The sequence below is a fragment of the Sus scrofa genome, chromosome 9 (assembly GCF_054392235.1).
Source record: "Sus scrofa isolate SSC_HxYL_T2T_F1_AM1 chromosome 9, Sscrofa_HxYL_maternal_Yorkshire_Landrace_v2.0, whole genome shotgun sequence".
In the NCBI taxonomy this organism is placed as follows: Eukaryota; Metazoa; Chordata; class Mammalia; order Artiodactyla; family Suidae; genus Sus; species Sus scrofa.
The window spans coordinates 104741283-104762977 of record NC_139391.1 but is presented as its reverse complement, the minus strand read 5'-3'; the positions used below and the strand labels follow the sequence as shown (position 1 = coordinate 104762977).

General features: G+C 34.1%; 1 protein-coding gene across 2 annotated transcripts in view; it reads right to left on the bottom strand.

Moving 5' to 3' along the window:
• Positions 1 to 16119: 16119 nt before the first annotated feature.
• The window catches only part of GNAT3 (G protein subunit alpha transducin 3), a 62961-nt gene continuing 57385 nt past the window's right edge, over positions 16120 to 21695 (bottom strand). For both annotated transcript variants that reach the window (XM_021063492.2, XM_021063493.2), the window contains exons 6-8: positions 19075 to 19204; positions 18730 to 18883; positions 16120 to 17926 (exon numbers count right to left, since the gene is read on the bottom strand). In XM_021063492.2, the coding sequence (XP_020919151.1) occupies positions 17736 to 17926; positions 18730 to 18883; positions 19075 to 19204 (475 nt within the window). In that variant the 3' untranslated portion in view covers positions 16120 to 17735. The remainder of the gene's footprint in view (positions 17927 to 18729; positions 18884 to 19074; positions 19205 to 21695) is intronic.

The window sequence follows — 21695 nt, the reverse complement described above, 5'->3', positions numbered from 1 at the left end:
GCTCCTAGATACCATAGATACTCTACCCAACTATAAGTCCTCTCACAACCTCTTAATAACATCACATTGCGGGGTGAATTTCAACATGTGAATTTTAGGGGGCACAAGCATTCAGTCTATAACATTGGTGAAGATAACGATTCTGTAATTCAGTGAGTTTATGTAAGTCATAAGTAATGTATATAAAGCACATAATTCAGTGCCTGGGGAATATTAAACCTACAATAAATGCTCTCACTGCTACTATTGTGATTGCAGCCTTCTAAGAAATATGAAGTGACAGTATATAATCCTGCTGTATAGCATTGGAAACTATATCTAGTCACTTATGATGGAGCATGATAATGTGAGAAAAAGCATGTATATATGTGTGTGTGACTGCATCACCTTGCTGTACAGTCAAAAATTGACAGAACACTGTAAACCAGCTATAAAGGAAAAAATAAAAATCATTTAAAAAAAAGTGACAGTATATAAATCTGACCTTATCAATCAAAAGAAAATATCCAAGTTGTATCAGAAGCTACCAAGACGTTCATCTACTTCAGCTAATTCACAAGGAAAAGGTAAACATTTTCATTTACATTTATACAAAAGCACAATGGACATGACCCAGAGGTTTCCTACATAAAAACCACATTGAAAACCTCTGAAATGGCACAAAGTGATAAGTGGAAGCCAGAAGAGATTCGGTATACATGCAGCATAATGAGAAATAGCAGGAATGGATATGGATAATAAGCTGGAGTCAAAGGGATGCTATTAGAGAAAAAACAAATGCATTTGCTGTCTGGGGTGTGACGGAGGACAGTGGCAGAGGCGGGGATGGTAGGTCAGAAGATGGACATCTTGAGCAAGTAAATCATCCAGGCAGGAGTCAGAGTGTTCAAGGAACATGATGGATAAGCTAGCTAATACTGCTACTACTCTTATAGTTCAAGTTAATTTTTAAAATAATTATCTGGACAAGTATGTGTACAATCAATACGGTTTTCAATAAGTGAAAGGAGTAGTTCTTTGGTAATTTTTATTCAAAATTTTAAACATTTCAAAGTCATATGAAAAATATTAAAATGTTCATGTAATTGAAGTTGAAATGTTTATTTGCATTTTATATTGCATTACATGAATTACATTCATGTAATTGAAGTTGAAAAATATAAAGCATTCATGTAATTGAAGTTGAAATGTTAATTTGCTTTTTAAAATTTTTTTATTTTGCTTTTGCTCACAGTATCTGGAAGTTCCTGGCCAGGGACTGAACCCATGCCACAGCAGTGAGAGTGCAAGGTCCTTAACCTGCTGTGCCACCAGGGAACTCCCATTGGCTTATTTTTAAAATAATTGTCTTCCACTTTATTTAATCTATTTTAAAAAGAGTAGTTGATTTTCTTCCACTTTATTTTAAACATTAATCTACTGACCTAGATATTATATGTATTCAATACATTATTTATGTTCCAAAGTTAGCTCAGTGTAGTAGGCAGAAATCTAAGGTGGCTCACAAATTCCCACCCTCTGGTATACAAATCTTCTAAAATCTCCTCCTTTTGAGTGTGGGCACAATTGTGAATATGATGGGATATCACTTCTGTATTTAGATTTTGAGTTGATAAAAAAGGGATATTATACTAGATGAGCCTATCCTCATCAGGTGATCTCTCTAAAAGATGATTAAATGTCAGAGAGATGCACTTCTGTTGCTCTCATGAGACAACAGATCTGTTGGCACCTTGATCTTGGATGCTCCGGCCTCCAGACTGAGAAACAAACATCTGTTGCTTATAAGCCACCCAACTTCTGGGGTTTTTTGTTTGTTTTTAAATACAGTAGTCTGAATGGACTAACACATGAAGGATGGAGAATCTGAAGCTCAGAGTTGAACTTACATACATAGCAGTAGCAGAGCTGAATCCTGTATTTGAACTTTAACTCTGACACTCCTAAGTGCTAGGCTGAGTTGACTATGTCCACATGATATCATTTCCTTCAAAGGATCCAGTCTGGAAGAACCAGGAGGGAATGGGTAACAGGATTTCTCTCACTTAATATTGTCTATGGTTTTCTCTCAGTGTTTCATGGAATATGGGTAACTCTCCTGTAGAAAATTTTGGTTTCTTCACTAAAAGTACAATCTCATGAAAGTTTTTTCTCATTTTCTCATTTATGCCATATTATACTAATCAATAGTGTATTAAAATCCCTTACTTTATGGTGCTGCCTCAATTTTGTTTCTTCTGGGAATCATTGCTTCCATCTTAGAAACTTTCTAACTTACCAAAAATAAATGAGAGCACAAATAGACATTCTTCTTGCTCCTACTCACTTTGTTAGATCACCTGCTTCTCGTTGAGGTTTGAGTCCTCAAAGATATATTACTCGCACAAAGGAAAATACATGTATAGACATGTTAAATTAATTGTGATTTTCCATCATCCTTGTTAAATTGCCTCTTAGATTGTTCTCCTCTGCCATTCTTCTATTTGAAGCATATATATGTATACATGCTTGTTTTTCCTTTTAATTTCCAAACTCAAGGAAGTGAATAGAGATGATATTCCACTCTTACATGCAGAATATTTTTGCCTAATATTAAAAATTGAATGTAATGGAAGATATTATAAATATTATTTTTTTTACCTCTCTGTGAATAGATAAATTCTCCTTAAGTTAAAAATATTATCAACTAAATTCTAAGAAAAGTTATTTAAAAACCAACCTTTTAATATTTCAGTAGATAATGATAGGAATCTTGTATATTGCTTGAATTAATCTACCTTCAGTTTCTGTTTTTTTTTTTAATCCTTGGATTAAAGTAGCCCGTTAAGTATCTATTTTAAACTAATGTGATGATAATGATTATAAATTTTAAAGGTTGTATTCATAATTCAACCTAATCTAAATTGCTCTTTAAATGTTAATTTTCTCAACAACAATTTATATGATTCTTGTTCATTTTTATGTGTGATTACTAAGTGGAAACTTGTGTTAAAAAAACAGAATTCAACTGAATAAATTCTAATGATCCTATTGACTTTATTCAATGATTGATGAATCAGGCAGCATTCAGTCTAGCAGGGGCTCTGAGGAGTGTACAAAATAAAAAACTTTTACAGACAGAAAGGAGCAGGAACAAATAAGTTATACTAGGCAAAAAAAAAAAGATTTCTTAATGTAAGATTACTTTGATTGAAGGGATAGCTGGGGTCTATCAGGCAGATAGCTCACTAGTGTTCACCAGGTGATTACTGATTGACTGATTTAAGATTCCATTTCTGGAAAAACCAAAACATTAAACTATGTTGAGTCTCAGTTTGGTGAAGCAGGGCCTAACCTAAGTGACTGCATTTTGAGCCTATTGCATTCTTTTTAACATTGAATGAAAGACGTTATATTCAGATAGGTCACATTCAAATACAGCTGATAATCATTGAGACCTACAATGATCAAGAAATGTAAACAGTAATTTGGATTCAATGTCTTAACTTTCATGGACACCATGACATAAGGATTACCTTTCCCTTTTGGTCACACAAACTAAGATAAATAACTAGGGTCGATCTCATGAAATTAAGTCACGTGCTTATTTGTGTAGCGGGAAAAGAATTCAGAATACTAGAGAGCATTTCAATTTGGGGCAGGATGGGATGGAACTCTGAGGTCTTGACAGAGTTTGTGTAGAACAAGATTACTAGCCTCAGTGATAGAGAGGTGCATGGTGTATTAAATAGAAAATAAATGTGGAAGAAAATCAAAAGGGTGAGTTAGAAAGTAAAGATGTTTTTGTTGCGAATTATTATATTTGAAATGAATGCTGCCTTTTCTTTTTATAGTCAGACTTAAAAAAAAAAAAAAAGATTGCCTGTACTTATTGTCATCATTATCCTTATCCTTTTTATTCCCTAACCAATGACTAACTGCCAGGTGTATCATGGCCAAAATGTCATTGACTTTTTTTTTTTTTTTTTTTTTTTTTTTGCTTTTTAGGGCCACACACATGACATATGGAAGTTCTCAAGCTAGCGGTCTAAACTCAGAGTTACGGCTGCCGGCCTACACCACAGCCATAGCAATGCAGATTCAGAGCCTTGGCTGCAACCTATACCCACAGCTCAAAGTAACACCAGATCCTTAACCTGCTAAGTGAGGCCAGGGACCAAACCCACATCCTCATGGATCCTAGTCGGTTTCATTAACCACTAAGTCACAAAGGGAACTCCCTAGTGGATATATATGTACAACTATTGACTGCTCTTCTCTATTTTTGAAACTTTCTCCCACGTTGCGTTGTTCCTACACTTTTTCTGGTCTGAATCCTACTTTCATTTTCCTTTCCTTTTCAGTGTCCTTTGCAATCTCTTCCTCATCGATACATAACTGTTATGGTTCTTCAAGTCTGCATCCCAAATTCTTTTTTCTTTCTATATCCTTCATCTCATTTGCACACATAATTTCTATTACTATCTTTTTCTTGATGGTTCACAAATTTACGCTTGATGGTTCACAAATTTGGTTCACAAATTGTCCAGACTTCTCAACCCCTGGATCGGAATTTCTAATTATTTAGCTCTGCAGTGATATTTCCAAGGCATCTCAAATTCACCATGTTTAAAAACATTGTCATGCAGGACATGACATGACATATCCTCAAATCTTATCTTCTTCTGCCATCCGTTCCTCAGCAAGTCACCACCATCCCTGAAATTTGTTTCCCTGACTGCCTTCTAGCCCCTTGCATATCTGATAGTAATGAATTATCACCAAGAATACATTATAAATCTGTCTGCCCTTTTATTATCTACCTGTATTGTCCTGGTTTATGTTGTTATCTCCTTTGGAACATTTTAAATAGCTGCCTACTCATTTATATGAATCTAGTCTTTCATCCTCCAGTCATTTTTCCACACTTCAGTAAAGGTGAACTTTTCAAATTGCAGATCTTATCATGCCACTCCATTTCTGCACACTTGTTTTTAAAATAAAGGAAAAAAATCCTTCGGGGGTCCTAAAGACCCATTGTGGTCTGATATCTTTAACCTTAGCTCGCTCTCTCCTCCCTCATTCCTCTTAAACTCAGCCACCACAGTCTTTTATGTGTAGCATGCTTTGTCCTACTTCAGGGCTTTTGCACATGTACTTACTGTGGCCTAGAAGAGTCCCCTTCATCTCATTCCTGCATTTTCATCCTCAGTTCAAGTTTATTTACTGGGAAAAAACGTCTTGCTTCCTCTGACTAGATCGCTATTTGCATGCTATGTGTTGACTGGGTCTTATTCAGTGCTTTTATAACATATACTGCATTTTATACTTACTATGTTATTAATTGGTATAATGACTTCCTTATTCCTAAACTAGAAGTTCCGTGAAGGCTGGACTTATACTTGTTTTTGCTCTCTTTTGTAGTTCCCCAATTTAACATGTTGCTTATTCTTTAATAGATGGATAATATACATTTACTAAGTAAATTAATAAATAAGTGAATGATTTAATAAATGCAAGATTGAAGATACTACCTTTGTTATATAATTCTTCTGGAGCTATATAGCTTATTTCTCTTACTATAATAATCTATTTTGAAAGTGGGCACTGATCTTGTCCACTCATACTTCCCTCCAAAGTCTAAGTTGGAATATAGTAAGTGCTTCATTAACATTCAAATGTGTTATATGGTAGTTCTATTTTTAGTTTTTTAAGGAAACTCCATACTGCTTTCCATAGAGGTTGCACCAATTTACATTCTCACCAACAGCGTTTTGGGGTTGGGGGGGTGGTGCTCCCTTTTTTTCCACATTCTCTCCAGCATTTATGGTTTGTAGATTTTTTGATGCTGCCCATTCCGACGAGTGTGAGATGATACCTCATTGTAGTTTTGATTTGCATTTCTCCAATAATTAGTGATGTTGAGCATCTTTTCATATGCTTTTTGGCCATCTGTCTTCTTTGGAGAAATGTCTATTTAGATCTTCTGACCATTTTGTAATTGGTTTGTGTGAATCTTTGTATTTAAACAATCATTCTGGTGTTAAGGGAACTGTGAGAAACATCAGTTTAATACAGCTAATATATTTTTAATAGGCATAGTGATAGGGAAAAAACAATAACATCATTCACACATTTCATAAGGAAAAAATATATTTGTCCTTCCATTCTTCCTATTTTCCTTTCTTTCTTCTATCAATATGTTAATAGTGATGTAGTCCAAACTCTGAGCCAAGTGTGTTTATGACAGACTTGTAAATTTTGCCTTTTTTTCTTGATTCATGAGTAAACTTTGGATTTCACCTGACCAACCTTTTGCTAAGTGTAGAAACATCTTTGTCCTTCTCTGTGATAAAGAAATTGTTACTTGTGTCTTGAGGTCAGAGATACACCTAGCTAAATTATATGCTGAATGTTTGGTGGTACCTACTACTGTGTAGTTTATCCTAATCTACAATAATGTCTCATACATTTTACTGTGTTTTTTTTTGGGAAATCTTAGCCTAAGTGGTAAATACTATTTTTCTAGGTTCAAATGCATGGGTTAAATCATCTGGAAAATTGCTAGGCTGAGAAAGCAACATTAAGATTATTTCAACAATGTTTTAGTATAAAATTAATGTCAAGGAAGAATTGTATTCAGATGAATGACCTCGTATTGATTTTATGCAAAGGAGAAAATGGATTCCTAGGCAAAGAGAGAGAGGATTTTATCTTTGATTCAGCATTTTGCAATTATAATAAATCAGATGAATGACATTCTAATGGTTCCGGTTTTGGAACAATTAAGATTTATGCTAGGGTAGGATTTGTGTTACAACATAACAATTTCATAGCTTAAAGATGGCTGTTCAATTTACTTTGCAGAGTCAGAATGAAAGTCAAGTCCCTGGACAAGTCTAAGGGCCTCTCCTTACCCAGGGCTTTTCGTTTTGGGTTTTTTAAATAAAATTGCTACACCAAACAGGATACAAACTCCATTCAGAGAAAAAGCCATGCTGCCTCCTAGCACAAAACTACTATATACAAGATGGCCTGATTAGACCCAGGACATTGTTCCCTCTCCTGCAACCTTCACTTTGGTCAACCATCGAGATTGTTTTTTATTGTGTTGAAGTCTCTTTCCCATGTGTATGGTCTAAATGAATATTATAAACAGTGCCATTATCTTATTAAAATTTAGTTTGTGGCCACATCATCTTACGCTGAACAGAACTGGAAATCAGGAAGTAAGTGGAAAAAGGCTTTTGTCCTAGAAATCTATCACAAAGTCCATGCAATAATGCTATTGCTGTTAATTTATTACCTAATATTTCCTAAAACACTGGCTATAAAAATAAGAGTGTCAAAAAGAAATTCTTACACTGTGTCTTCTTCTCAAAAATAAATAACTTTAGAGAAATATTTAATTTTGTTTAAACTTTGTTGACCAAAAGAAATTGTACAATATAATTGTCGAGAGTTTCCATTTTATTCAGTATTCTTACTGAGGACTAGAGCCAGGGGAACAGCCTCTCAGATAGCTCTGAAGAACTGCTCTGAAGAGATAGGAGTAGAGCCAATATGTGATTAAATTTTGTAGCTAAGACATGCATGTGTCAAGCATACATCCTGGTAAAAGATTACTGCTAATTGAAGAGAATGTATAACTCAAGTTGATGATTTTAGTGTTTTTCTATGATGTGTTGTAAGGAGCAAGAATCTGGGGTCATTGAAATACCTCTTGAGATATGCATCTTAACTGTCTATGTCCCATTTATCCAAAGCACACAGTGTCTCCTGTTTTCTTCCTTCTAAATTCTTCTCAGGACGCACTGCTGGTGGGTGACTGTAGTGGTTGCAACCTAATGCCTGTCTAGCTGGATGATAATGACAAGTTTTATTCTTGTGGTTCACACGTTGTATGTCAACCATGAGTTTGACAAAACTCATCCCTCAGCACTTATTTTATTGAGGTTGTCCAGTGCAGGTAATTCTGTTCTACTAATTTGAAAGGATTCTTGATGACAGGGACCTCATATTGAACCTTAAAGATTCTACAGTAACTTCTAAAGTGCCTATTCACAGTGGTTCTTTGTTGAAAAACTCAGTGAATAAATGAATTGGTTAGTGTAGGGATGGGCATATAGATGGAAGAATGAAAAATTAAATAATAAAAGTAATTCTTAGGCCTAACACAATGAATATAATTATTTAAAATAGTTAAATTTAAGATGAATAAGTTTTGCTAACATGAACTGCTACCAGTAAAATAAACCAATGTTTGCAGTAGATAATAGAAAAATCCTTTAACATCATCCTTTTAATCAGTGTATCAAACTTTTAAAAGATACAGTCTCTTAATATTTTGCTCTTTTACATCCATCTTCCTCAAGTCCCTTCCTCCCCAACCAGTCTCTCTCTTATGCCATGAATCCTCTTTATGTTTCTATATACAACTTCATAACTGCATGTTAACTTTTCTTCCCCCTCTACTAATAACCAAGAATCTCTAACATATATCAGACACTCTGCTAAGCACTCCCATGCATATTATTTCATTTATTCCTGGGCTCTGACCTGTAGTTGTTGTTACTTTCCTCATTGTGTGGGTGTGGATACTGAGGAGTTAAGGACTTTACTCCAGGCTGTGCAGCTAACCAGTGACAGAGCTGTTAGCAGCCTAGATGACTAAGAATCCTTATGTGGCATTGTTCTTCTCTATTTATATTCTCTCCACCCTAAAGAGGAAATTTCTCTTTATAGCCAAGAACTTTTTCTTCTTGAGACTCATATCTCTTCACATATATGAGCCCCTATGACAGTGAATAAAATGAAATGTATTATTGTATTACATTACAGTAATGTCTGTCCATCATAATTGTCATGGGATATTAAGGAAAGGGTAAAATATATTGAATATATTCTATCTCACAAGACAGAATTTTTTGTAACATGGTTGAATTATTCATTGTGGTTGAAGATACCAGGGTTTGAAAACAGCAAATCCCCTACTAGTGTGAAAGGATCCTGTTTAGTAAGAAGTCTCCCGTATACACAGATGATCAAAAATAAATGCCCTCTGAGTTCTAAGTGGCGTAGTTTTATCATATTCTGCTTATGCAATTTAGGTATATAAACAAAACTTTGTTTCTTTAAAAATTCACGCTGAGCAATATTATTCTTGCCTCTTGTTATTCCTTGTTGGAATAATAATAAGATATGCCACTACATGGGTTACTTGATGAAGTGATTTAAAACTGCAGCATGTTTGTAATATAGCGCTAACATCCTTAGTCAGCTGATGTCTGGAGATTAATGTCACAATTAGTATGTGGGTGTTTGATTTGCCAGCCTCCTGGGTTTGGAACACTTGTAAAATGCTATGGGCTCAGCTGGGCATTTTGTTGTCATAGCTCACAAAGGTAATATAAACAGACATCTACTGGGCCTCTGCTCAGATGGGCTTTGAAGATAGGTCTCTCACGGAGTAAGATTTAAGTTAGAAAAGAAAAAACACTTTCAAAATGAAAACAACATTTTTGGAAGATAAAATATCATAACACATTTTGTGCATCATTATATGAGCACCAGAAAGTCAAGCTGTGTGTATTCATCCTTCATATTGCAAGAGTTTAATATATTGCAAGCTGGTTGTAATTCGGTCTGGTCATTATGCGTGAGGGAAAATTTGCCTCTTCAAATCTCTTTAAAAATTGAAACTGATGCTAGTTACATATTTAGAGTTGAAACACAACTGAGAGCACAGACTGAGTTATGGACAGTAGAAATTCATTGAATTTTTAATATTAAATTTATGGAGTAAGTAACTGACAGATTTTTTTTAGTCTAAAAAGCATCTTAAAAACTATATTTAGCAAAGGTGTCTTAGGTTACCATGAAGCATAAGAGGATGAGGGCAACTGTATTCAGCAGCTTGAGTCATTAGTTTACAACAAGATTTTTTAGATTTGATAGTTTTCTAAATTTAAGGAAGAACACTAGAAGAAATCTAAACATTTTATAATTATGTTCCTGTTGTATATACACACAAGAGTACATGATTAATGGAAATTGCCAAACATCTAAATCTATTTCAAAGATTACATTTGCTAAACTTCATCAAGAATAAGTCTTTATTGACTTCCCATTAAAATCTATCCCCAGTAACTAAATCTATTATACATATCGGTGAAGAAAATATTTTTATATACAGATATTTTAGAATGTGAGAAGTTTAAAAGAAAACAATATATTCAGATTTTGGAAAACATGCAAAAAGAGTTCTATTATTTACTTATCGATCACTTAGACCATATAGACATTAAAGGGTCATTAATCTATTACTAATTCTGCAAGTCACATTGCAAGTTTTGAAGTGTAAATGTTTTCTGAAGCCCTGTAATAGAACTTTGATGAAGCATGTTTTGTAATCTTCTGGAATGTCCCAGAAAGGGGTTGTTTGTAGTACAGATGGAACTAGCTTTAAAAATTACTGATACTCTGATGAAAATATCATTTGTACTTATAAAATTTTTGTGTTCAGAGGAAGTTCAGAGTCTGCCCTGTTGAGGGGATAAATGTTGTTTTTTGTTTTTGTTTTTTTGTCTTTGGTCTTTTGTTGTTGTTGTTGTGGCTATTTCTTGGGCCGCTCCCGCGGCATATGGAGGTTCCCTGGCTAGGGGTTGAATCGGAGATGTAGCCACCGGCCTACGCCAGAGCCACAGCAACGCGGGATCCGAGCCGCGTCTGCAACCTACACCACAGCTCACGGCAACGCCGGATCGTTAACCCACTGAACAAGGGCAGGGACCGAACCCGCAACCTCATGGTTCCTAGTCGGATTCGTTAACCACTGCGCCACGACGGGAACTCCTAAATGTTGTTTTTTAAAAGCCCTCGAGAGACTTAACAACTACAAAAGAGTATCAAAAAATTAGAAGTAAATTTAAAACTTCTAGTTATAAAAAATCATAAAAATTTATGAAACAAAATGTTTAAATATTCTAAAGTTTAATTCTTTTGTTGTATTTTGCTGTTTTAAGGAAGTTGTTTTAGAGTAATAAAAGAAGATGGTCTAGATAGGTATTTTTGTGATATTAACATTTACATGTTAATCAGAGGAATTTGAGCAGAAGCAAGAGAGACAGGAGAAAAATTAGGGAAATTTGGCATTCTGGAAGCTAGAACAAAAGCAGCTTTCCAGAACTTGGTTAACAATCTTTGGTTTGTTGTTTTATATGATGTAGTTCTACCTTTATAGTTTGATATAAGAAATGCTCACATGTTAAGGTTTATGCTTTTTTATATAATGGACTCATTGTTATAGGCCTTTGTGATGTGCTGCTGTTAATTACCTAAAACCTCAAAAAAAGAAAATCCATATGGCTTATATGCCTGCTCTGGATCAATAATCTCATTTCAAACATTCTAGGACAACTTGATGTGTCTCTGTTTGTGGAGGCATCTGGCTGACAGCAAAGACAAGTATGGTGTTGCTTTCTTTCAAATGCGTTTAGGGAATTACTAGCTGTTACTTCAAGTAGTGGGGGGGTTGATTTATTCTATAGAAGATTATATATGCATATTGATACTAATAGGATGTGGTAAATGCTTTGGGGGAATATGTTGCTGACATATTTATGTAATCTTATTAGGAATATTAAGTTAGAATGGAAAACTTAACAGTTGGAAATTTTGCCAAATGCATTTAAAAGTTTTTGAAAGTGTGAACTGAGTAAAAAGAATTGATGTCCTTTTACTTATGATACATCATTTTCTTTAGACATCTTTATTATTTCTTCCTATCTCCCTCAGAATATTAAGATAAAGTTGGGAATTTTAAAAAACACACACAGAGTAACAGCATACACACAACTATACTTATCCTAAAGCAGAGAATCAAATGCAAATCAATCAATCACACATAAATCATTGTAAATGTCAGTAAGTCATTAAGGGTAAAATTATTATAAAGAGCCATAAAAGATGAAATTCTATCTGTGAGATCTGGGAGTCCCTATCTCAAGATGTGTACACTGAGGTAAAATTTGAGGAAAAGGAAGGAGCCAATAAAATGTAGAGTGGGAGAGGGCAGTTCTGACAGTGAAATAGAACAGCAAAGGACTTTGTTGAGGCACAAAGGCCAATGTTCCAGAGCACTAGGACTTACCCTGAAACTATATTTTAGCATAAGAATGATCTTGGCTTTTAGGAATTTTTCTTTAAAAAGTTAAACTAATGTATTAATTTTAGGCAACCAACTATGCCAGGAGGTTGGACCTTGCTAGACAGGGATATTGGAGCTTAGAAGATGTCTGTTTCAGACGGAGAGTTCATTAGTGGGAATATGACCTTTTTGTTTGTTAAATCATTAAATTCCATTATATTTGTGGTATCCTATGGGGAAGAATGTGTGTCATTTTTTTTATTACAGTATAGTTGATTTATAGTGTTGTGCCAATTTCTGTTGTACAGCAAAGTGACCAGCTCACAAACACAAACATGCGCATGTACACACACACACATACACACACACACACACACACACATATTTTCCTTTTCTTATATTATCTTCCATTGTGGTTTACCCCAAGAGATATAATTACCTGTGCTATAGTGATCTTGCTGTCTAACCATACTAGATATAATAGTATGCATATAATATCCCCAAACTCCCATTTCATCCCACTCCTTCCCCTTCTCCCTTGGCAACCACAAGTCTCTTCTCTATGTCCCTGAATTTGTTTCTGTTTTGTAGAAAGGTTCATTTGTGCCATATTTAAACTCCAAATAGAAGTGATATTATATGGTATTTGTCTTTCTCTTTCTGACTTACTTCCCTTAGTATGAGAATCTCTAGTATACAAGTTGCCGTGAATGGCATTATTTTGTAAGTTTTTATAGCTGAGTCTTTTTTAAAAATCATCTTTATCATTATTCTGATTGGAGGGTAATTTGTATAATCATCCATTTTAGGTTATACAAGTCAATTTTTGTTAATTTACAAACTGTCACATTAGTCTTTCATAATTATGTTTTTATTATTTTTTATTTTATTATAGGTATATTTTTTTGTATTGTATTTTTAGGGTCACACCTGCAGCATATGGAAGTTCCCAGGCTAAGGGGTCAAATTGGAACTGTAGCTGTCAGCTTACACTATAGCCACAGCAACCCAGAATCTGAGCTGTGTCTGCAACCCACATCACAGCTCAGGGCAACACTGGCCCCTTAACCCACTGAGCAAGGCCAGGGATCAAACCTGCATCCTCATGGATACTGGTCAATTTCATTACCACTGAGCCATAGCAGGAACTCCCAAGATTGTTTCTTGTGCTGGTAAATTATCTCACCTAACTTACACTACATATAACTGTATACTTGTACATCAGTAGTAGTTTTAAATGTAACTAAATATTCAGGTTTTAACTGGATAAGATCATAGTAGCATAGATCATCTTTGTCTTTGACATTTTGCATGGGGTGCTTTTTGTGCTAAAGTTTTATATGCTAACTATAAGTCCAATCATCTAGTATTTTCTCCGCTATAAGGCTTTTAATATGTTAAGACAAATAGTTCCACTGGTTTTGACATTATAGTGGCATTTCATATTTAACCTTTTTTTTTCATGAACAAAAACTCACAAAAATACATTGAAAAAATTGATTTTCTATTGTGTCTGTGTGCTAGGTTTGTTTTAATCTGACCAATTTAGGAAATATGAATGTCTTTCAGATAAAATACTCACTGTGCTTGTGTGCCTTATATATTATCTTTATCTGAAAGTATAATAATTAGAGGGCCATTACTGTCCTTGTGAAGTAAATTAGTCTTTTTATTTCATTTTTTATTTCTTAACTTATATGACAAATGTGGCTTAAAATAACAATTGCACCATTACTAATGAAAAATGTGTTAGCAGTGGCAGTGCTGGTAATAGCAAATTGTCACAGAGCACTCATTTTCGTCTTGATTTGGTGAAGTGGTGATTATGAAAAAAGTTGTAATCCACAGAATAATGGAATGGCAGAGTGGAATTTTACTTTGATTTACTGAAAAGATACACATTAATAAACAGCCATAATTTAAAAGCCATAACTATTTACATAATTATTAGGCATCAAATTACTCTACTTTTCACTATAAGCTTATCAATATTTTAGACGCAATATGGATTAATGGTAAAACACACTTTACACAATAAGTGTTTACTTAGATTTAAACAACAGTTTTGAAAATAGTAAAAAATAAAAGCACACAAAGAGACCAAATATCTGTAGAACAGACAAATTAGGAGCTGTTTCAGTAGCTGTCACACACAAGTTTGATTAAAATAGTGCATATTATGATTATCAGAAAATTATCATGTACTCCTGAGCTGGAAGCACAAAATGAAATATGATTCTTAACAGGATTTTATTATCTGTTGCATTAATGTTATTGATAATCTAAATTTGTTATGTTGGAACATTTGAGTAATGATGTAAGTGTGCCCCCAAGTGGAAGTAGACTAGTTTCTGAAAATGTAGAAAAGGCCTAAATGGAAAGAGGGCCTTAGCTAGTTAACATTCTCCAGTGAATCCTAACTGCATCCAAGGCAGAGGGTTCTCGCTCCTATTTTTAAAGTTATTCTAATTTAGAGGATTCAAAATTCCTACTATAGCTTTTACAAGTATTTTATTCTTAATAGATGCTACATGTTAACCAACACTTCTACCTCTGATTCTGAAGTGGTGTAACACTGTAAAACACATAAAGCAACATAAAACATTTTTTCCCTCATATACTTTTTGTAATATATATTTGATTAAGTCAAATAATATATATTTGATTGAGTCAAGCCTGAATGATTATCTGCCAGTATTTTTAAATACATTTTAAATTTAAACGGGATATTGGATAAAATAAGAAAATGTGTATTTACGACAGACCCGTGGCCTGAAAAAGTAGTTTGCTCATTTGTGTGACATAACATGAAAAACTGTTATTTGTTTATAAATTTTGTTAATCAGTAGGATATTGTATATTTATAATCCATAGAATTTGAAACCTCTTTTCCACAGAGTTCTTTGCTAAGTTGCCGCCTTTTATATTTGGACGCAAAGTCATGACCCAATTAATACTCTTCATTTAACTCTCAAGTCACTAGTCCAAAGGTGGAAACACTTATCTATTGATCAGTTCACGCTTCTGGAAAAACTCTACAAGGACTAGTTGCTAGGGACCCCATTAGATGTGAGCCGCACCAGATTTCTGAAGTAGTGCAGTGTGTCTACAATTGGACAAATCCTAGCAATGAATGTGTTGAGGGTATTAAAAATATAAGGCATGAAGGATTATGGAACATTCTGAGTCAGGAAGAGAAGTCTCAAATAATAGGACATAACAGTATCATCACATTTGAACTTTGAATGACAAAGGCTGCTTCCTTGAGATACCATAGAAGCAAAACCGTTAACTCGAGTTAAAAGGTTGAATTTTCAACTGAAACAGGTGTTTTGATCCTAACCAACTTTAATGTTGCTGGTCTAGGAGTGAGTTTTTTCTATCTGAAGGATATCTCCCCTTATTTCCCATTTTGTGACTTCCTTTAATTAGTCCAAAATGCTGTGTATCCGTTCCAAACTTTTTAATTAAAAACATGTAAGAACTTTAGAAATTGACTCAATTTTAAGGAGCATAGTAAAGAAATCATGGAAACATTTATTTTTTATTTCCTCTACTAAATATTTCTTCATTAAAATTCATTCTTTAGCAGCTCTTTTTGAGTGAAGAAAAGTTTTAAAAATTTCAATTATATGATTGGAAGGAATTTAAGTTTTCTCTAATAATCCAAATGGACCTTTATGTTTGGTTTGGTCATTGAACATGTTTTGTAAAGTTCTCAGAGAATAAGATTTCATAAATAAATATTGATGCCTGTCAAGCTTTTGCAAAAATGGAAGTGATTTACGAATTTTTAAAAGATGAACCATTTCTGACTCTACTCTTTCTACCTATGTTATCTAAAAGAGAAACCTAAAGATAAGTCACAGTCAAAATCTAAACTATAATAGTAATAATATTTCAAAAAACGCTATTCTTTAGGACATTCTTTTCACACTGATAGAGAAAACAGATTAAGGTAGAGTAGGAAAACAAAAAGACAAAGCAATGGGTGAAATGAGAACATTTGTAATCTTTATTTAAAATCTCAAAGCACTGAATATCTCCTAGCAAAATGTTGCATTGCTATCATATAGATAATGGTTTTTAGCCAAAAAAATTTATTGAATGCCTGAACTAAATGTTTTCTCATTTATTTTTTGTCCTTGGTATCTTAGGCTTCGTAATAATTTCTACTTTGCAAAGGAATTTCAAATTAATTTTCCTTATTATAACATTTTTTGACCACATCTGTTGATAACTCCTTTGTATTTTTGAAAATAAAACCAGAAACACTCTAGTCAGGGATACTTGGTGAATAGTGATCATTCTTGTTTTTAGAATGGAAATGTGTTACGGAACAATGAAGTAGAGACAGGGCTGCCTAAATCCACCTGAGCTACAGATTGGCAAATTGTTCACTTTACGTTCCATTCAGCTCATCCAATTATACTAACTTAATTGGCTTTTTCAGAGTTGTAAATTGTATCTACTGACCTATCATCCTGACCAATATATTGCTTTCTACAGGCGTGGAGAGTAAACAATGTCAGACATGTTTTAAAAGTATAGGTTGTATATGGTGACACTTTACAAAACAAAAAAGTAATCCTTCTTGTTCAGAAATAATATTTTGTGTGTAATACATCAAATTAACTTTTAAAATATCAGCTTTGACTGCTAGCACAACGTGTAACATTTAAAAGGGACTATCCACTAATATCAAGAAGCTCAATGTTTCTCTTTTTAAAAATCTCTTTACATACTCCTACTTCCTACTGCTTATTCACAAAACCAAAACACACTATTGCTAAGACATTTAATTGTTTTTTACAATTGTTTTAGATTTATTGTCCCCAAACATCAGTTGTAACAATGTTGCTGCTCTGGAGTGGAATGTGGGAAATGAGAATTCCGTTGAGGACTATTGTTCAGCCTGAGCAGCCTTACACTGTTCTTGACCATACCTGGTACCATGTTTTCAATCAGATTGATGCAAAAAATGTTCAATTGAAATCCCCAATTCTAAAGGCAAATTGAGCATTGATTTTTTTTCCTAAGGAAAAGTAGCAATAAAATTGCATGTATTTCTTTTGCATATATACTTTCCATCAACTGGTACACATATAGTGTGTATTTCATGTGCAGCTGGCTGAATAAGAGTAATTGATTAATAAAATACCATACATATTCAGCTATGAGTAGTTTCTACAGTACAGGCACAGCTATAATAGCAAAAATGAATAGCTCCCAAAATATGGCCAGTGGAAATTAGATGGGATACCTTGCCTTTTTTTCAATTGTGCTATACTTAAAAATAGGCCACAAGGCAGAATTTACTTGAAGCACCTTCAGTGTCATTGATCTGTACTGTTACAGCATAACAAAATGTATCTGTTTTTATACCTGAAAGCATCAAACACACCCCCATCCTCAATGTCTCAAAGAAATTGAAACTTATCCACATAGAGGTGACAATACATTAAAAGTTTTGCATGAAAAAAAATTGCCTGATAAAACTAGTTATATTTCTAGATAAGTTAATACCTATTAAAACTAAACACATCACACAGCACCTTTAATATCTTGAAAAGTATACATGAGCAAGAGTAGAATTAAAAAGGATTGATTAGAAAAGCCCACAGTCTTTTAGATTCTCTTTGATTATTATGTCTGTAACTGCATCAAACACGAACTTGACATTCTGAGTATCTGTAGCACAGGTCATGTGGGAATAAATTTCCTTATCTTCTTTTTTTAAATTCAGGTCTAGAAACTGGTTCTTGATGTAGTTTCCTGCATCTTCAAATGTATTTGGACCTTGTTAAAAAAATTAAAGAAGTAAACATTAATTGCATTTAAAAAACATAAAATTATGAATATCAGTGAGATTTAGGATTTTACTTTGTGTGCTATTTAATGTACTCAGTATTGAAACAATCAAAAGAGCAATACCTTTTCCATCAGGGATTTACACATTTACTTTGTGCTGAGAACTATGCTTATCCCCCTGAGGACTTCGGGTGGCTAAAGTGGAAGCTCTGCACCAAAAAAGCCCTAGAAATACTACCCTGTGTACACAGCAAAGTAGGTGGGTCATAAAGCTTACACATGTATCAAAGACTATGCAGAAAAATGTCTGTGTGGGTGTGAGCATGTGTGTTAATAAGAACTAAAAGAAGAATAGAAATTACAGATGAGTGGACTACCCAATGACATGGTATTTGAGATGAACTTGAGGGATAGCTAGAAGAGAGAAGAATGCTGTAAATGGAAGCCAAAAAGTGTGAGGAACAGACTGTATGATTTCAGCTGTATGGCATTCTGGGAAGGGCAAAACTACAGGATCAAATGGTAGTTCAATTTTTACTTTTCTAAGGAAGCGTCATACTATTGTACCAATTTACATTCCCACCAACAGTGTAGGAGAGTTTGCTTTTCTCCACACTGAGAGGGTTTCCTTTTTATTGTAAGATTTTTTTTTTTCCCATTTAGATCATACATGTGACTCAAAAAGTATGCTAAGCCTTAACCTCATAAATATTACACATCAAGATCCAGATGGAAAAATGTATCTCTACACAAGCCTTTACTGCTATGGAATTGAAGGAAAAGAATCTTACCAGTATATTCTGGAAAGCAGATACTAAGATGCACCTTGGTTACTTTTTCTTGAAAGAGATCTTTTTTATTGAGAAACAGGACAATGGAGGTGGTTGCAAAGTACTTGTGATTGCAGATACTGTTGAACAGGTGAAGGCTTTCATGCATTCTGTTCTGTTAGGTACAAAAGATGAAAATGTGTAGGATTTTTAATTGCAAGATACTGATGTTGGTCATTATGAACAAAGACCTAGAAGTAACATCTGTCTTTGGAAGACCATTAATAAGTTGGGAAATGGGGTAGTAACATTGGGAAACACAAGTGCTTACTTTTTACCTTGACTTTGTTTTCCTTTTAAACTTACCACTTCTTCATCTTCCACCAGGACCATGTCATAAGCACTGAGTGAGGCACAAAATATAATGCATGTAACGCCTTCAAAGCAATGAATCCATTTCTTTCTCTCAGATCTCTGCCCACCTACATCGAACATTCTTTAAAAATGTAAAAATAACAGAATAATGAATCTTGCAAATATCTTCAAATTTACATTAAGATGAACATATGTTATTATAAATAAATGCTCTCATGTTAAAAAAATAGTCTTATAATTTTTAATGGTTATAAAGTAAGACTTTTTGGCCAATTTGCAGCTCAAGGACTACAGAAAAAGAGAACACATTTATTTTTTGGTATTCATGCAGATTAGAGTAAAATAATCTACATACTGACTTTGAGCAACTGTCAAATTTGCAGCAGTTTAGAATTTCAGTAAGATATCTTTTGGCCTTAGGGATTTTGATATATATAGTCTTAAAGTAACATAGCCCACAAGAAGATTGGAAGCTACTAGAGTTTTGATGCTATGATTTTTGCCTGTTCTCTTAGCTTTCCCACATTTATTTATTCATTCATCGATTTATTCAAAAAATTACCATTTGTGTTCTATATACTAGACACTGTGCTTCGCCTACTGACACAAATATGAAAAGGCATGGTCACTATCTTAAAAGAATTTGCTGTCTTGTAGAGAGAAAAATATGTCATTATAATGTAATATTCTAATATATAAAGTAAAATATGAGATAAGAGGAAGATTAAAGTCAACCTGAGGGATTATGAAACTTAGAGGAGATGTTTGAAAATTTGGCCCGCCCTCTGTTTTTGTATTTTGGTGAGAAGCATCAATGTGTACAGAGCAACTCAATAAAGAAACTAGGAATTATTTTTAGTACCTTCCTTTCCATTATATTCCATATAGTACACATGGAAAATGCAGTTTCTAATTCGTTCACTTCTTTGAAACTCTTCTCTTGTACAAGCCACCATCATTTCTCAACAGGGCCGCTACTAAAGTGTTTCATCTGGTCTCCCTGGTTTTTGTTTTGTTTTGTTTGCTTTTTAGGGCTGCACCCTTGGCTTATAGAAGTTCCCAGGCTAGGGGTTGAATCCAAGTTGTAGCTGCCAGTCTATGATACAGACATATCAATGCCAGATCTGAGCTGCATCTGAGACCTTCACCACAGCTCATGGCAATGCCAGATCCTTAACCCACTGAGTGAGGCCAGGGATGGCACCTGCATTCTCATGGATACTAGTCAGGTTTCTTTCAACTGCACCACCATAGGGAAATTCTGTGGTCTCCGCTTTTAATAAGAAGATCTAAAATTAAACTCTGCTAGCACTCTAAATTTCACATTAAGGTAAATCTTTTGATACCACTTTCCTGCTTATAACCTTTCAAAGGCTTCTTTTCCCCTTAGCATCAATCACAAACTTGTTATGATGATCCCCTGAGGCTTTAGCTATCTTGGTTCATTCTTACCTTTCCAAACTTAGTTCATACCATGCTTCTTTTTAATGCAATCCATTCACAAGACTATTTATTTAGTTATTTTAATATAAACCTAACTTTTTCCTATCTAAGGACTTTGGCTTAGTCCATCTCCTTTCCATGTGACACAATTCTTTTTTTTCTTACACAAGACTGCTTCTTTCTCAATTTTCACATCTCCTAGCCTCCTTGAGCATCTATGAAAACTGTTAACTCTCTTGCATCACCCATTTACTTTCTATTGCATCAATTTATTTCCTTTATAGTAATTGTCACTATCAATAATTAAGTGGCTCATTTTTCCACACGTTCGATAGCCATCATCTCCTTAATAGAACAGTGGCCTACTGAGAGCAGGGACCTTACCTATGTTAGTGATGTCTATATTCTCCATCCTAGGCACTCTGCCTGACATGTAATAGATAGGCAACAAATATTTGCTAAACAATTGAACAGATTCCAAGTTAATGGAATGGAGGGAGGATTCTTACATAAAGTGTACATACAAGTAACATGGCACGTTTGGAGTAAATAGTTATGTTTTGGGGATTATGAAGATTAAGGTAAAACATTGAGATATATGGCCTGATAATTACTCATTTATTCAGCAAATATTTATTGAGCACTTATTATATTCCACGTACCATAGATTCAGACTTGAGAATCTTTTAATGTGGTGATAGTGGTGTGGCTCTAATCATTCTGTATATGTATGAATAAATTTAGGTTATCAGTATAAGTGTGTTGTAATTTGAAATGAAGTGATCAGAAGCTGCAGAAGATGATAGTTGTATAAGAAGAATGTTCCAGGGAGAGGCAACAAGAGGAGCAGCAAGAGCAAAGTATTTGAGCAGGCAAGAAGAAGCCTGAGGTGTTAGGCCAGAAATAGTTTTACTGTGTCTTTTCTATTACTTGAGAACATAAGATTTTCTATTGTAGTCAATTGGGGGTATATGGGAGATTTAGGAGTAGGGAATTAACATTTGCTTGTTTGTTTATATTATGTTAGTCACTTTGATCTGAGTCCAGAAGATAGATTTGATGATGAGGAAGAGCTAGAGGCAAAAAAAAAAGTTATGGGGCTTTCATAATAGTTTAACCCCAAGATATTAAGTACTAGAAAGCATCCAAGCTGTACAAAGATTTCAAAG